At 41.7% G+C, this 16,399-nt stretch overlaps 2 protein-coding genes across 2 annotated transcripts; both read left to right on the top strand.

The window, feature by feature from the left end:
* The first annotated feature begins 13,250 nt into the window (after window positions 1-13,250).
* LOC114174423 lies at window positions 13,251-13,832 on the top strand. Its single transcript, XM_028059265.1, has one exon. It carries the CDS (start codon window positions 13,251-13,253, stop codon window positions 13,830-13,832), a length of 582 nt encoding a protein of 193 aa, XP_027915066.1.
* A 342-nt stretch (window positions 13,833-14,174) lies between these two features.
* On the top strand, window positions 14,175-14,606 carry LOC114174421. The gene has a single exon (XM_028059264.1). It carries the CDS (start codon window positions 14,175-14,177, stop codon window positions 14,604-14,606), a length of 432 nt encoding a protein of 143 aa, XP_027915065.1.
* Window positions 14,607-16,399: the final 1,793 nt, after the last annotated feature.

Here is a 16,399-nt window from a genome sequence, read left to right as displayed (position 1 = left end):
CATCATCTTATTCCATCTCCACCCCATCTTCTCTAGGGATGGTTATGGATTGAATTTTTAATGATCAAATCCACATCTATTTTATATCCAAATAATTGGATCAAATTTTCGATCCAAATCCATTTTTTTCGGTGAAACTAGTTTGAATTTTTTTTTTAAATCTAGATTCAAATATTTGGATCAAGATTTAAATCCAATCCAAATATTTGGATCAAATTCAAAATCCATAATCCATATTTTATAAAAGAAATTTAAATTGAATTTTCTAAAACTTGATTCCACAGGGCCAAAAACCACACAAAATCCATGTGGGTCAAGGCCTGTCCATGGGCTTTCTTCTTAAACATGAATATATATATATATATATATATATATATATATATATATATATATATATATATATATATATATATATATATATATGTATGTATGTATGTATATGTATAAAATTAAACATTTTATAAGACCTAAGAAATTTAAATAATTAAATAAATAATTATTGAATAAATGCGGGTAGTAGAAGCCTTTATGGCATATAATGTTAATTGTTGCGTGGAAAAGTACTAGCTCAAGTGGTTGAGAGGACTTGGTCAAGTCCTATGTATGCCAATTGTATGATATTTTATTTTGTGCATTGTTTTAATGTTATGCTTGGATGTGAGTAGTGATAATGTAAATTATCATGAAACAAGAATTGGTTGAATTGGTTGTGGGTTCAAACCTTGCCAAGAGCGAAATTAACTTCTTTACTTTTGCCAAAAATTTCTTTTGGTATGAAGGTGAAAGGGTAAATAAACCCTAACTGTAAGGAGGGCAGCCTAGTGGACTGAAAAGGCAGCCACTAATGGTCTTTGAATGACCATTAACACCAAAACATTAAGCCATTAAGTATAATTTTAATTATTTTCGTTTTGGGGTAATGAATGGTGATTAAGAGAATAGAAAATTAGGAGAGAAGGGAGAGTTGAGGGGGATTGGTACTGCATTTTCGTTTGGACAGTAAGCAGAGGTTTTCCAGAGGTTTAGAGCCATTGTTGGTGTGAAAGAAAAAGGCTAAGAGGGTTTTGGGTTCAAGGACACACACCAAACTCGAATTTTAGCAAAGGAATCCAAGTAAGGGGAATTATTTCGTGTTTTATGTTATGTGTATGATTAAGAGTCCGCTCTCATGATTTTATACTTGCGTACCATGAAATTCCATTCTCTATGTGATGTGAATAAGAGGGTTGTTATTTTGATGATGTTTGAACAATCTCTTATGTGTTTGTATGAATATGATGAGGGTTTTGTACTATATGGTTGTTTGTGGTTCAATCTCAAGTTTTGGTGGTCCAATTGGGTTTAAAACATGTCCAATTGTTCGTATGTTCCGTGCTCACACTTGAGAGATGTTGCGTGCAGGGAGGTACGTAGTTGGTGGATCACGTGTGTTGGACTACGAGCGAGCAGGTCCGTAGAGCAGGACTACGAACGAGGAGGTTCGTAGAGCAGGACTATGAGCGGGGAGGTTCGTAGAGGCCGGACCACGAGCGGGCAGGCTCGTGCGAGCATCATAAATCCTGAGTCTAGGGCTAACTATATGTGTGTTGTGAAGGTTGAAAAGTCTTGGGGATTAAGGTCTTAGCCAAGAACTAACTAGAATCAAACAATTAGGTGTATTATTAATTTTATTAACTTGTTTTGTTAATTATTTATGAGCTCACCCTTTCTGTTTGTGTTTGGCGATGATCGTGTGATTCGTTACACGAGAGTAGATGATGCTACACGTGATGCTGTTGATGCCTAGAGACGGAGAGAGGACTAGCTTGGGGGCTCTTGAGATATGGATATTTATGATGTTATTTCATTATGTTGGATTTTAAAAACTTGTAATGAGATTATTATTTACTTATGTTTAAATTATGGCACGTTGAAAAATAATTTGAATTTTCCCGTGTTTGGAAATAATAAAATTATGTCGATTGATTTTCTATATTTTATTTATTTATTTTAATTAAGTAATTTTCAGTATGGATGTTACATTTGGTATCAGAGCAAAATTTTTTAAGATTTTTGGAAACTATGGGGAGTGAGCTGATGGTGTTTCCTCTATGAAACTATTGTGTGTTATTGATTGTTAATAATTGCTTGTTTTCTGATATAATTAGAGTTATTTAATGTGAACAGCTGAATTATGTGGCGTGCGTAGGCGATGGCTAATAGGAGACACCGGAATAACGCTGGGGCTGATGAGATTGCGAATGCAATCCATAGGATGATGGACGTGATGCAGCCTGTTGCAGCGCAGTTGAGGGTTATGATTTCATGTGTCATAAGCCGGCGAAATTCATTGGCAAAGCCACCCCAGATGAGGCAGACGCATGGCTGCAGGAGTGTGAAAAGATTTTCAGGGTGATAAAGTGCATAGAGGCGCAAAAACTCACCTTTGCCACCTTTTTGTTGGTGACTGATGCAGAGTATTGGTGGATAGGGATGCAACAACAGATGAAGACCCACGAGGAGGAGGTGAATTGGGTCAACTTCAGAAAAAGGTTCCTAGAAAAGTACTTTCCCGACAACGCTAAACATGTGCATGAAGTTGAGTTCCTCACTCTGCAACAAGAGAACTTGTTAGTACAGGCTTATGTGGAGCGGTTTGAGTATCTGGCGAGGTTCTACTCGTAGGCCATCACGGAAGAATGGCGCTGCAGGAAATTTTAGGGAGGTCTGAGACATGTGCTGCGACGATTCATCGTAGGTCAGAGAGTTTCATGTCTTTGTCGAGCATGCCAAGAGTGTAGAGTAGTTGGAGATGGGGCCCAACAGGGTCAGTCGACCCCAGAAGACCAGTGTTGAGGGCATACAACATAAGAAGCCCTATAGTAGACCCTAATCCTCTTCGCAGAAGTTACAATGCTATAACTGTGAAGGAGAGCACCTGATGAGAGATTGCACTAAGCCAGCGGGTAGTGGGGGAAGCAGTATTAACACTCGCAAGTGCTATGCTTGTGATCAGCCGAGAAACTTTGCTAACAAGTGTCCTAATAAGAAGACTACTACAGGAGCACGACCTCAGCCATAACAGGCCGAGTCTTTGCCATGACCAACACGGAGGCCACCTAGTCAGGTAGTCTTATACTCGACTTTTGCTTATTGTTGGGTAATTGGAGAGTTGTTTGATTCAAGAGCTTTGCACTCATTCATATCTCACGACTGCGTGAAGAAGCTGGGATTGTTGACTCGTGATCTAGGATGCGAGTTAAAAGTCTCAACACTAGCATCTGAACAAGTTTCAACTAATTCTGCCTATGTTGCATGCTCGATTGAAGTGGAGGACAAAAGGTTCAAGGTGAACCTTGTAGGCTTGCCGTTGGAGGGTCTGGACGTGATCTTGGGAATGGACTGGTTGTCAAGCAATCACATAGTCATTGATTGTGGATGACGCAGAGTGGTGTTCCCAGAGTCTGATGGGATTGAGTTGATCTCAACTCATAGAGTCTTGAAGAAGATTGAAGATGGAGCTACTTGTTTCATGATAGTGGATCAAGGAGAAAAGAAGAGTACCACCGAGCTGATCAGAAGTATTCCAGTAGTGGATGAATATGCCGACGTGTTTCTAGATGAAATACCTGAGTTGCCACACAATAGGGACATAGATTTCTCCATTGATCTAATCCCTGGAGTGGGTCTAGTGTCGGCAACACCGTATAGAATGGCACCGACAGAACTAGCAGAATTGAAAAATCAGATAGAGGATTTGCTGGAGAAGAAATTCATCAGACCTAGTGCATCGCCATGGGGAGCTCCTGTGTTACTAGTGAAGAAGAAGGATGGAAGTTCTCAATTATGTATAGACTACCGACATTTGAATAAACTTACGATAAAGAACAAGTATTTAGTGTCGAGAATTGATGATCTGCTAGACCAGTTGAGAGGGAGAGGTGTATTCTCCAAGATTGATTTGAGGTCTGGATACCATCAGATCTTGGTCAAACCGAAAGATGTCCAGAAGATAACATTCAAATCGAGATATGGACATTACGAGTATGTAGTAATTCCATTTGGAGTGACTAATGCTCCAACAGTCTTCATGGATTACATGAACCAGATTTTTCGGCCCTATTTGGACAAATTTGTGGTGGTGTTTATAGGTGACATTCTCATCTATTCCAGGAATAGGGAAGAACGACGCTGACCTACAGTAGTTTGTGAGTTGGTTAGGTTCTGAGAAAGGGAAGGATTACCGGATGGGGTCAGATGGCATCCTACAGTTTCGCGATAGAGTATGTGTACCTGGGAATTGGAGGCTGAGGAAGTATATTCTAGAAGAGGGTCATAAAAGTCGTTTTAGCATACACCCAGGTATGACTAAGATGTATAAAGATCTGAAACAGTTCTTCTGGTGGAATGGAATGAAAACTGATGTCGCTGACTTTGTGGCATCATGCTTGGTGTGTCAAAAGGCAAAGATTGAACACCAGAGACCAGGTGGTACATTACAGCCACTAGACATTCCACAGTGGAAATGGGATAACATCTTCATGGACTTCGTAATTCATTTGCCGAGATCTGTGAAGGGGCATGATTCAATATGGGTGATCGTGGACAAGTTGACTAAGTGTGCCCACTTTTTAGCAATTAATCAGAAGCTGTCAATGGACAAGTTGGCGAAATTCTACATTTGGGAAGTAGTCAGATTGCATGGAGTGCAATCTAACATTGTATCTAACAGGGATCCGAGATTCACTTCTTGTTTTTGGCAATCCCTACAGGCAACTTTGGGGACCAGTTGTGGATGAGTTCTGCGTATCATCCTCATACAGATGGCCAGTCTGAGAGGACTATCTAATCATTGGAGGATCTATTACGAGCCTGTGTATTGGATTATATGGGGAATTGAAGTGAAATGCTTCCTTTAGTGGAGTTCACGTACAACAACAACTATCACTCCAACATTAGGATGGTGCCATATGAGGCTTTGTATAGGTGATGGTGTAGGACACCACTATGTTGGAATTAGGATGACGAGTCACTTGTTTTGGGTCCAGAGTTCTTAAAACAAACTTCTGAGAAAGTCAAAGCCATTAAGGATAGAATAAGGGCGACTCGGAGAATACAAAAGTCCTATGCAGATAAGAGGAGATGACCTTTGGAATTTGAGGCAGGGGATCATGTGTTCCTCAGAGTCACACCGACTGTTGGCATTGGAAGGGTTATCAAATCAAGGAAGTTCACTCAGAGGTTTGTTGGGCCATACCAGATCTTGAGGAGGACCGACACCGCAACTTATGAGATTGCTTTGCCACCGCATTTGGCGAACTTACACAACGTATTTCATGTTTCACAGTTGAGGAAATACGTAGCAGATCCCTCACATGTGCTAGAATCAGATGACATCCAGATTAGGGAGGATCTGACAGTGAACATAGGACCGATGAGGATATTAGACGCTCAAGTGAAGAAGTTGCGGGGAAAGGAGATCTGGACGGTGAAAGTCCTCTGGGATAAGGCTACACAGGAGATGACTTGGGAGATAGAGGATCGCATGAGGCAATCCTACACGCACTTGTTTCCTGGTAAGCCCAATTTTTTAGGACGAAAATCTTTTAAGGTGGGGGAAATGTAAGACCCGAGAAATTTAAATAATTAAATAAATAATTATTTAATAAATACGGGTAATATAAGCCTTTATGGTATTTAATGTTAATTATTGTGACGTGGAAAAGTACTAGCTCAAGTGGTTGAGAGTACTTAATTGTGTGAGAGGACTTGGGTTCAAGTCTTATGTATGCCAATTGTATGATATTTTATTTTGTGCATTGTTTTAATGTTATGCTTGGATGTGAGTAGTGATAATGTAATCCTAAAATTATAGGAATTATCACGAAATAGGAATTGTTTGAATTGGTTGTACACATGCATTGTGATTGAATGATTGTGGGTTCAAACCTTGCCAAGAGTGAAATTAACTTCTATACTTTTGCCAAAAATTTCTTTTGGTATGAAGATGAAAGGATAGAAAAACCCTAGCTATAAGGAGGGTAGCCAAGGGAGTTTTGAGGGGGATTGTTACTGCATTTTCTTGTGGATAGTAAGTAGAGGTTTTCCAAAGGTTTATAGTCATTGTTGGAGTGAGAGAAAAAGGCTAAGAGGGTTTTAGGTTCAAGGACACACACCAAACTCGAATTTTAGCAAATGAATCCAGGTAAGGGGAGCTATTTCGTGTTTTATGTTATGTATATGATTAAAAGTCCTTTTCTCATGATTTTATGCTTGCGTACCATGAAATTTCGTGCTTTATGTGATGTGAATTAGAGGGTTGTTATTTTGATGATGTTTGAACAATCTCTTATGCGTTTGTATGAATATGATGAGGGTTTTGTACTATATGGTTGTTTGTGGTTCAATCTCAAGTTTTGGTGGTCCAATTAGGTTTAAAACATGTCCATGAGAATTACTCGTTGTAATAGATTGCTTGGTAATGTCTGAATTGTGGTATTGGCATTGTTTTCTGGTGTTTGCGTGCGTGAATAGGGAAGTCATATGCCATTCTCGCTCAAGCGAGACATTCTCGCTCAAGCGAGGCAGTCTCGCCTAGGCGAAAGTAGTAGAGACTCGACCCTAGTTCTGCTTGAGCATCTCGCTCAAGTAGAGAGCCTAGGTTTTGGGTGACAGATCATCTCGCTGAAGCGAGAGTTACTTGCCTAAGCGAGAAATCGTGGGAAATTGTGTGTTCTGCTTGGATTGCCGCTCAGGTGAGAGGCTTTGGTTCTGGGTGAAGGGTGATTTTGCCCAAGCGAGAATTCGCATAGTGCCATTGTAACACGCTCGCTCAGGCGAGAGAGCCTAGCTTAAGCGAGACAGACTTGGTCGCTTGGGGGAAGGCTTCTAGTCTAAGCGAGAATAGTGCAGTTTTGTGTTCAAGCTAGGCGATATTGTCGCAGGCGTGGGTTTTGTGTGTGTTGTTTGTACGCATTGATGCAGACTTGGACCAGAAGATGTTGTGCCATGGGCGGGTAGTTTCATTGATGGTGGGGAACAAGTGATGATATGAGCGGGGAGGTTCATATCCAGTTATTCTCGTGTGGGGATACGAGCGAGGTAGGTTCATATGTTCGGTGCTCACACTTGAGAGATGTTGAGTGCTGAGAGGTACGTAACTGGTGGATCACGTTTGTTGGAGTACGAGCGATAGGTCCGTAGAGCAGGACTACGAATGGGGAGGTTCGTAGAGCAAGACTAGAGTGAGGAGGTTCATAGAGGTTGGACCACGAGCGGGCAAGCTCATGTAAGCATCATAAATCCTTAGTCCAAGGCTAATTATATGTATTTTGTGAAGGTTGAAAAGCCTTGGGATTAAGGTCTTGGCCAAGAACTAACTAGAATCAAATAGTTTGGTGTATTGTTAATTTTATTAACTTATTTTGTTAATTATTTATGAGCTCAACCTTTCTGTTTGTGTTTGGCGATGATCGTATGATTCGTTACACGGGAGCAGATGATGCTACACGTGATGTTGGTGATGCCTAGCGACGGAAAAAGGGCTAGCTTGGGGGCTCTTGAGATAAGGATTTTTATGATGTTATTTCATTATGTTGGATTTTAAAAACTTGTAATGAGATTATTTTTACTTATGTTTAAATTATGGCGCGTTCAAAAATAATTTGAATTTTCCCAAGTTTTGGATAATAAAATTATGTCTATTGATTTTCTATATTTTATTTATTTATTTTAATTAAGTAATTTCCAGTATGGATGTTACATCTTTCGTCGTCGACTTAGGGTCGATAGGTTTAGGACCCGTCTAGGTCGTTAGGCCAGGCCAAGCTGACTTGTCTAGGTTGTCGGGCTGGTCTAGTCTGTTTGACTTGTCATGTTGGCCCGACATGGTCAAGTTGTTGTGTCGGCCCGACCTCGCACGACCAGGTCGTTAGATCCGCCTGGCGCATTAGGGTTGTGAAGCTTGCCTGGTGTCAAGGTCGTTAGGCCCTTCTAGCCCTTCAGGGCCGTCAGGCTTACCGACTCAGCCTATCTGAGTTGTCGGGCCGAATCAGCCTGTCAGGGTCGTCGGGTCCACCTGGCCCATCAGGGTCGTCATGCCTACCTTTTCCGTACAAGTCATCGGGCATCACCCTTTCGAGTCGTCAAGCCAACCTAGCCCATTCGAGTCTTCCAGCCCACCTGGCCTATTCGGGTCATCGGGTCCACCCTACTTTTTCGAATCGTCGGGTCGATTAACTCGTTCGAGTCTTCGAGCTTGCCCAACCCGTTTGTATCTTTGCACCCTCCCGACCTGTTTAGGTTATTAGGCCCAATCCGTTTTTGTCATTGGGCTCGCTCGACCCTTTAGGGTCGTCGGGCCCGCTTGATCCTTTAGGGTCGTCGGGCCTGCTTTGTCCATACAGGTCGTCGAGCATGACCTGTCTTAGTTTGGATTTAGCCTAGTCCATCTCAACCTTTAGCCTAACCCACCTTTAAACTTAAATTGAAAATTTGGACTGGATTTTTTGGATTATCCATATTTGAAAATCTTAATTTAGAGAATGGATATCCAATCCATAAAATATATAAAACGTAGATTAGATTGAAATCCAAATCAATTAAAATGGATTTTAAATGGATTAGATTTTTAATAAAATGAATTTTAAATGGATTGGATCGGAACAAAAGTGGATCGGAACAAAAGTGGATCAGATTAAAAAAATTAGATTTTTTTCCCACCCCTACTTCTCCCACCTCTATCTCCATTTTTGTCTTCACCTCCACCCGTATCTTCTTCTTCCGCCTCCACCCTGAAAACATTCACAAGTGTCTATTAAAACAAATGGAAGGATCGTAATAATATGAAGTATAAGGAAGAAGATGATAATCAATAGTGAAAGATGTGTAATGTCAGTTTTGAATTTCACAATCCCTGTACATTTCGAATTGTAAATTGCATTACGAATTGTACAATTCGAAATCTAACTATACATTATGTGATATCCCATTTAATATAAAATTTCTAATAAATAAAACATCACATAATACAATATATGGATGGCAAAATTTCCTTTATGTCTATAGACATAACACGATTTTTGAAAAGGATGCTCATACAAAGAGCACTAAACTAGGCATAAAGGAAGTCTTCCAAACATATGCTCAAGGAAGGGAACAAATCAAACACCTAAACTACCCAACAACGTCATCTTCCATCTAATCATGATCAACATGTGTTTTCTTTTTTGCTCACACCAATAATGGTGATCACCACAAAAGGAAAAGCCAAACAAACACATAACACAAATAGAAGGTTAAGTTAGTGTATTTAAACATTCATACATAAATATAAACACATAGGTACATCACCCAAAAAGTACATACATGGATAAAATAAACACCCAACTGACTATTGACTCGATTATTCAGATTATGCACTTGATATAGAATTCTAAGAAAGTATGCACCTGTCTTGATTTCTAAAATCTGCAGAGTCTAGTCACAAGGGGTTATCACCAAATCAATCACAAGGTTAGTCCCAATGAATCTCAAGCCCAAACACCTTCTACGATTAGGACCTCCTGCCACTCTCACCACATAATCACTTTGCTATACATGAGTGTGAGTGATTATTAGAGTTCAAAATATCTTCCTTATCTAGACATCTCTTATATCAAGACATACATTAACCACACTATCACCAAGAATTTCCCTTGAAACTCTTTTATCATCAACATTCCACATGTTATCTCCGAATAATTAATTATCATCCCATGCTAAACACATCAAGTACAGGTTTAAAAAAATGCCACATCATTCTTGCGTAACTTTATACATCATATTTTTAACATTAACTTAGTTAATCACAAGTTAAAATAAGGAATTAAATTTTTTTAGTAATTATCGCTTAAGCTAGATTTCTCTCACCTCAGCTAGGAGGTTCTAACTTAAGCTAGATTTTCTCGCTTGGGTGAGACTGCTCTCGCTTAAGCTATAAGTTCTCGCTTAAGCTAAAACTTGAACAAAGAGCAAAGTATAATTATGTTATTCTCGCTTAAGCTAGTTTTTCTCACTTGGGCGAGACTGATCTCGCTTAAGCTAGAATAACAGATTTTCACACATCTTAACATGCAACACCAAAAATCCAAACCAAAATATACACAAACCACTACAATTCAACACACTCATCAATATAAACTATCAAGACACAATCAAAGACCAAGATAAACAATTTATTTCGAAATCTAATGAAAAACCTAGCTTTCCTTCCCTTAAAACTAATACTACTCTTGGTGGAAAGAAAGCCATGGATGGAGATGAGCACCACAACCCCAAAGTAGCTTACGAAGTTGAAATACGATAGTACAGAGACGAAAATGAGGCTCCAAAAAGACCCCAAGATGGAACCAAAGCTTCAAAACAGGAAAATAGAAATAGAACGGAGGTTGGAGATCGACTTACGTAGAGGAAAAGAACGTTCAGTTTGATCTCTAGAGAACTCCACAACGGTCTCAGTTCCAACCTCTATTTCAAGGAGTAAAAGGAGACAATTTGAGAGAAAAGAAATAGAGAGGAGCTGGAGAGTTTTTTGGGGGAAAAAGGACCGACTCATTTCTTTTTATTTTTCTGAAGCAAACTAATATATATAAAAAAAGGGTTTTACACATTACGAATTGTACAATCAAAAATATAAATTTCCATTATATATTATACAATTTAAAATATAACTTTGCATTATAGATTACACAATTCAGAATATCTATAAATTACATAATCCAAAACTATAATTACGACATATATATAATTAGAATTTTAAAAAACATGGGGATGCAAGAATAAATTCCCAAGTAAGAGTTGATTGAATATTTGCATCCCTGATTAATGACATTTTGCAAAACCTTGGTACAAAAGTTCCTTTTTCTAAATTATTTATCGTGTCTAAAAGAAATTAAAAGTTAGAAAATTTATATTCTTCAAGAAAGAGCGAGAAACAAAGAATAATCTTTAAATATAAACGATAAGTAAATAAAAAACTAAGACTTTATAAATTAAAATTAATGTAGTAAAAATTAAAATAAGAATTTATAGAAATTATATCAAATGATTATCATTGTAAGCCCCATTTTTCAGCCTTATGTGTGTTTGGGCCTGGCCTCTTTGTAGGCCCGAGACCAGTCTTTCCAGGGGACCAAACAACCTTGCTAGCCCGTAAACCTTTGTTGTCTGTCTCATTTTCAGAAACCAACCTTCTATTCCTCATATGTTCTTCAGCTAGAGCTCTACTAGGGCACACGGTCTTCTCTTATCTCCAAGCTAACAAAACCATCTTGTACCTTCTGGTAAGTCAAACTCTAGAGTTTTTAGTGTATTTCTTCACCCCTTTTTCACAGTTTGAGCATGTTGGTCAGTTAGGGTTCCATTTATTTACCTCGTTTTGTCTTGGTTTGCACGTTGCAGCTCACTACTCGAGTTCCTGGAGCTGTGATACCCCTTAGTTAGGGTCTTTTTGCTTTTGGTACCCAAAACAAAGGTAAGGGAAGCTAGTATTTTAACGGTTTAATGTATTTCTCCTAGTTTTTGGTTTGTTGAATGCTTCTGGATGCTGAATGATGTTTTGGGTGGTATGAAAACTATCTTGTTTGCATTTTGTATGTCCTCTTGAGAGTGTGTTCCTGCTGCATGCGTAAAACAGCGGTGAGTACTGTCATTCTCGCCTAAGCGAGCTTGTCTCGCCTAGGCGAGAGTGTCTGTGACTCACCCAGGTTGTGCTCGAGCAACTCGCCCAGGGGGAGGGCTCTTGTCTTTGAGCGACGCATTGTCTCGCTCAGGTGAGAGTGACTCGCCCAAGCGAGTTCTCGAAGAAAAAACCTGGTGTGCTCTGCTCGCAACCTCGTCTAGGCGAGGGGTCTTATTTTGGGCGAATGGCGATCTCGCCCAGGCGAGTTGGGCTCACCCAAGCGATGGCTCACAGAGGGTGCATGACGATTCAATGTTGAGATAACAAGTGGTGGTTATGGTATGAGGATCATGAAAATTGTATGTGATAGGCGTAATTCCATGAGTCTCGTGGGGAGATCTCATGGTGGTGTGTAGTGTATATATTAAGATATGGATTCAAGTAAGGATCGCATTCCGAAACTCTAAAGGGTCAGTGAGTCTCATGTAGAGCAAACTGACCCAAGAGGTGAGAGTAGCGGGAGGCCCTAGTCTATGGCAGGATAATGGCCTTAGACGCTTAAAGGCTAACCTTGTGTGTGGTAAGGTGAAACCCATTGGCAATGGATCTGTAGAGTAGTAGAGGCCACCACGAGTGCAAACGTCCAGTGAATTCGATCTTAATATATTTATCTGGATAATTGAGTCATAGTGTCCTGCTTGTTTGCCATAACATGATTCTCTGTGTCTCTGTGTTGCATGCTTGGGAATGTTTAAGTATTGGTTCTTTCATACCATGATAAGATTTAAATTACATTAGCTTACCCTTGCATTTCTGTTTATGTTCCTGTTATGTTTTCTCTTTTGCGATGATCACCCTTGGTGGGAGCAGATGGAGGAAATTCTGGGAGTAGGCCTGGTGGTAGCAGTGGTGCAGCTTAGGGGATCCGTATGTGTGACTCTCAGGAGCAGTCTATGGCCCTAAGTGCTTTTTTTTTAAAAATTTTATGCTCTAGAGGGGCATCGTCTTTTGTAAAACTGTTATTTTCCCTTGCGTTTGTTTATGGCATGGTGTATGCCCAAGGTTTTTTTCATAGTACACTCTTGGATAACTGTAATGGTTACCTTTCTTATATTCTATGTTCATCTGATTGCTTCTCATTATTATGATTATGTGATATCTTATAAAGTAGATTATTCTATTTAAATGGGATGTCACATTTTTATGGTATCGGAGCCTTCGTTCCTTAGTGTTTATGGGTTGTGTGTTTGCTTAGCTTTCATTGTGCCTTTCTTGTCGTGTTTAGATGAGTTTCCAGTCTAGCCAAGTTTCTAATGGTTCTTTCTGTGTGTCTAGTGTTTTTTCACCCCCTCGTATAGCTCCTCCTCAATCCTCTCAAGGCGACAAACAAGATCTTGCTAGGGCAATCGAGGCTATGGCTGCAGCCTTAACGCAACAGAGCAACGCCATGTTGCACCAGCATGAGGCGGCGATGCAATGCCAAGAGGCCTCCCTAGAGCAGCAACGCTTGGTAATGCAGCAAATGGAGGTTGCTAGGCAGGCTGTTGATGATGCTCAGAGGCAGCATATGGATGCTCTCCGCTAGTTAGTGGAGAATGCTGCTGGTGCCCAAATGTATGGTCCTCATCCCCAACCTCCACCCTCTGAATGGAGTTTGGAAGACTTCTTGAAGCACCAACCCGCCAAGTTTGATGGCAAGACGAGTCCCGACCAGGCGGACCAGTGGATGAAAGATATGGAGCGCACCTTTGATGCCAAGAGGTGCCCCGATGAGAGCAGGCTTGCTTTCACGGTCTACATCCTCACTAGAGAGGCTGAGCATTGGTGGGCCAGTATAAGGTTAGTGATGGAAGAGAAGCATGAGGATGTCACATGGGAAGCCTTTAAGAGAAGGTTTCTTTCAGAGTACTTCCCGGACAGCGTGAGATACGCAAAGGAGGTGGAGTTCCTCCAGCTGACACAGGGGAGTAAGTCAGTGGCTGAGTACACCGAGAGGTTCAAACATCTGGGGCGTTTCTACACCATGCCGCTCGATGAGGAGTGGCATTACAGGAAGTTTGAGAATGGTCTCCGAGGAGACATTCGGTTGATGGTAGCCCCGCTGTCCATCAAAGACTTTGCGGCCTTGGTGGAAAAGGCCAGGGTCATGGAGCGAATGAAGGTAGAGGTGGAAGCCCAGCAACAGCCACTGTAGAGAGTTAGCGGACCATCTGGGTCCAGGCTGAGAGTTGAAGAGAAGAAGAAGCCTTATGCTAGGCCTCATCCACAGTCATAGGGGTCTAGAGGCTTTTCTTCCCCGCCCAGTAGGATCCAGTGCCACGATTGCGGAGGACCGCATGTGAAGAGTTTTTGCCCGCAGCTATCCGGGTTCCGTAGGTGCAACCATTGTGGTAGGGAGGGCCACTTTGGCAGAGACTGTCCGACCTTGAGGAGGATTGTGGCACGACCTTCACCACAGACTCCGAGCCAGACTTCGGGCCAGACTCAATAGAGGAGGGGAGGCGGCAGGCCTCAAGCTACAGGCAGGGTTTATGCGATGACCAGGTCAGAGGCAGCTGGTTCAGGTAACCTTGTGATTGGTTGTTGTGTGATATCTGGCAAGTCTTGTTGCGTGCTCTTTGATTCTGGAGCGACACACTTGTTTGTGACAGAGTCTTGTGTGCGGGAGTTGGGTATGCCGGTGTGTGAGCTACCGTTTGACCTCGTGGTATCTACCCCGACATCTGGGTTGGTTAGGACTTCTTCGGTGTATGTTAGGTGTCCAGTTGAAGTAGAGGGACGCGTATGTAAAGTCAATCTTATATGCCTCCTTCTGCAAGGGCTTGAGGTGATATTAGGAATGGATTGGCTCTTTGCCAATCGCGTTCTCATCGACTGTCGAGAGAAGAAGTTGTTGTTCTCTAACTCAGAGGAGCCTGAGTTGTTGTTTTCCCATGGGGTTATGAAGGAAATTCGGGACGGCGCATAGTGCTATATGATCTTTGCCAGGATGGAAGTTGAGAAGGAGAAGAGGATAACAGTGATACCGGTGGTTAGGGAATTTGATGATGTGTTCCTCGAAGAGGTACCAGGTTTGCCCCCGAGGAGAGAAGTGGAGTTGTAGACTTGGTACCGGGAGTGTGACCCGTGTCGATAGCCCCTTATCGGATGGCTCCTGCAGAGTTGGTGAAGTTAAAAAAGCAGATAGAGGAATTGCTTGTGAAGCAATTTATACGGCCGAGTGCTTTACCGTGGGGAGCGCCCGTCTTGTTGGTAAAGAAGAAAGATGGCGGCTCGAGGTTGTGTGTGGATTATAGGCAGCTGAACAAGCTGACTATCAAAAACAAGTATCCCTTGCCGAGAATAGATGATTTGATGGATCAGCTACATGGGGCGTCTGTGTTCTCCAAGATTGATCTCCGGTCAAGTTATCATCAAATTCTGGTGAAGGCAGAAGATGTTAAGAAGACTGCTTTCAGATCCAGATATGGGCATTACGAGTATGTTGTCATGCCATTCGGTGTGACTAATGCCCCGGCCTTGTTCATGGACTACATGAACTGGATCTTCCGCCCGTTTCTAGATAAGTTTGTCGTGGTCTTTATAGACGACATACTCATCTACTCTACGACGCATAAGGAACATGCTGAACATCTGAGGATAGTGCTTGGTATCTTGAGGGAGAAACAATTGTTTGCCAAGTTGTCAAAGTGTGACTTTTGGATGAGAGAGGTGCAGTTCTTGGGGCACGTAATATCAGCTCAGGGTATAGTTGTGGATCCAGCTAAGGTGGAGGCTGTGGTACAGTGGGAGTGTCCCAAATTAGTGACGAAGATTCGAAGTTTTGTGGGTTTAGCTGGCTACTACAGGAGGTTTATAGAGGGGTTCTCCAAGATAGTAGCACCCTTGACACAGCTAACCAGGAAGGATCAACCGTTTGCGTGGACTGATAGGTGTGAGGAGAGCTTTAGGGAGCTCAAGCAGAGATTGACGAGTGCTCCAGTGTTGGTGATCCCGGATGTGAGTAAACCCTTTGAAGTTTACTGCGATGCCTCCCATCAGGGTCTTGGTTGTGTCTTGATGCAAAAGAGGAAGGTGGTGGCTTATGCTTCAAGGCAGCTGAAGGTTCATGAGAAGAACTACCCCACTCATGATCTCAAGTTAGCAGCGGTGGTTTTTGCTTTGAAAATCTGGAGACACTACTTGTATGGTGCACAGTTCTGTATGTTTAGTGACCACAAGAGTTTGAAGTACCTTTTTGATCAAAAAGAGCTAAATATGAGGCAGAGGCGGTGGATAGAGTTCCTCAAGGATTACGACTTTGAGCTTCTCTATCACCCAGGGAAGGCGAATGTGGTGGCGGACGCACTGAGTAGGAAGACAGTGCATGTGGCACACTTGATGATAAAAGAGATGGAATTGCTTGAGAGCTTCAGAGACATGAAGCTACAGTTTGAGTTGGAATCGGAATCCATTAGATGTAGCACTCTGATTGTACTAGTGACTTCTTGAGTTTGATCAAGGAGAAGCAAGCACAAGATGCTAGTTTGCAGAGGGTAAAAGAGCTACTTGGGTCAGACCAGGCCAAGGAGTTTGGCTTAGGAGGTGATGACGTGCTGAGGTTCAGGGGCAGGGTTTGTGTACCAGATGATGTTGAGTTGAGGAGATTGGTCCGTGAGGAAGGACATAAGAGTCTTTTTAGTCTACACCCTGGCATGACTAAAATGTACCAAGACCTCAAGGAAAACTTTTGGTGGCAAGGCATGAAAAAGGAAGTTGCAT

Source organism: Vigna unguiculata, chromosome 2 (assembly GCF_004118075.2).
Source record: "Vigna unguiculata cultivar IT97K-499-35 chromosome 2, ASM411807v1, whole genome shotgun sequence".
Taxonomy (NCBI): Eukaryota; Viridiplantae; Streptophyta; class Magnoliopsida; order Fabales; family Fabaceae; genus Vigna; species Vigna unguiculata.
The sequence above is the reverse complement of the archived record's forward strand: the minus strand, read 5'-3'. Positions and strand labels throughout refer to the sequence as shown.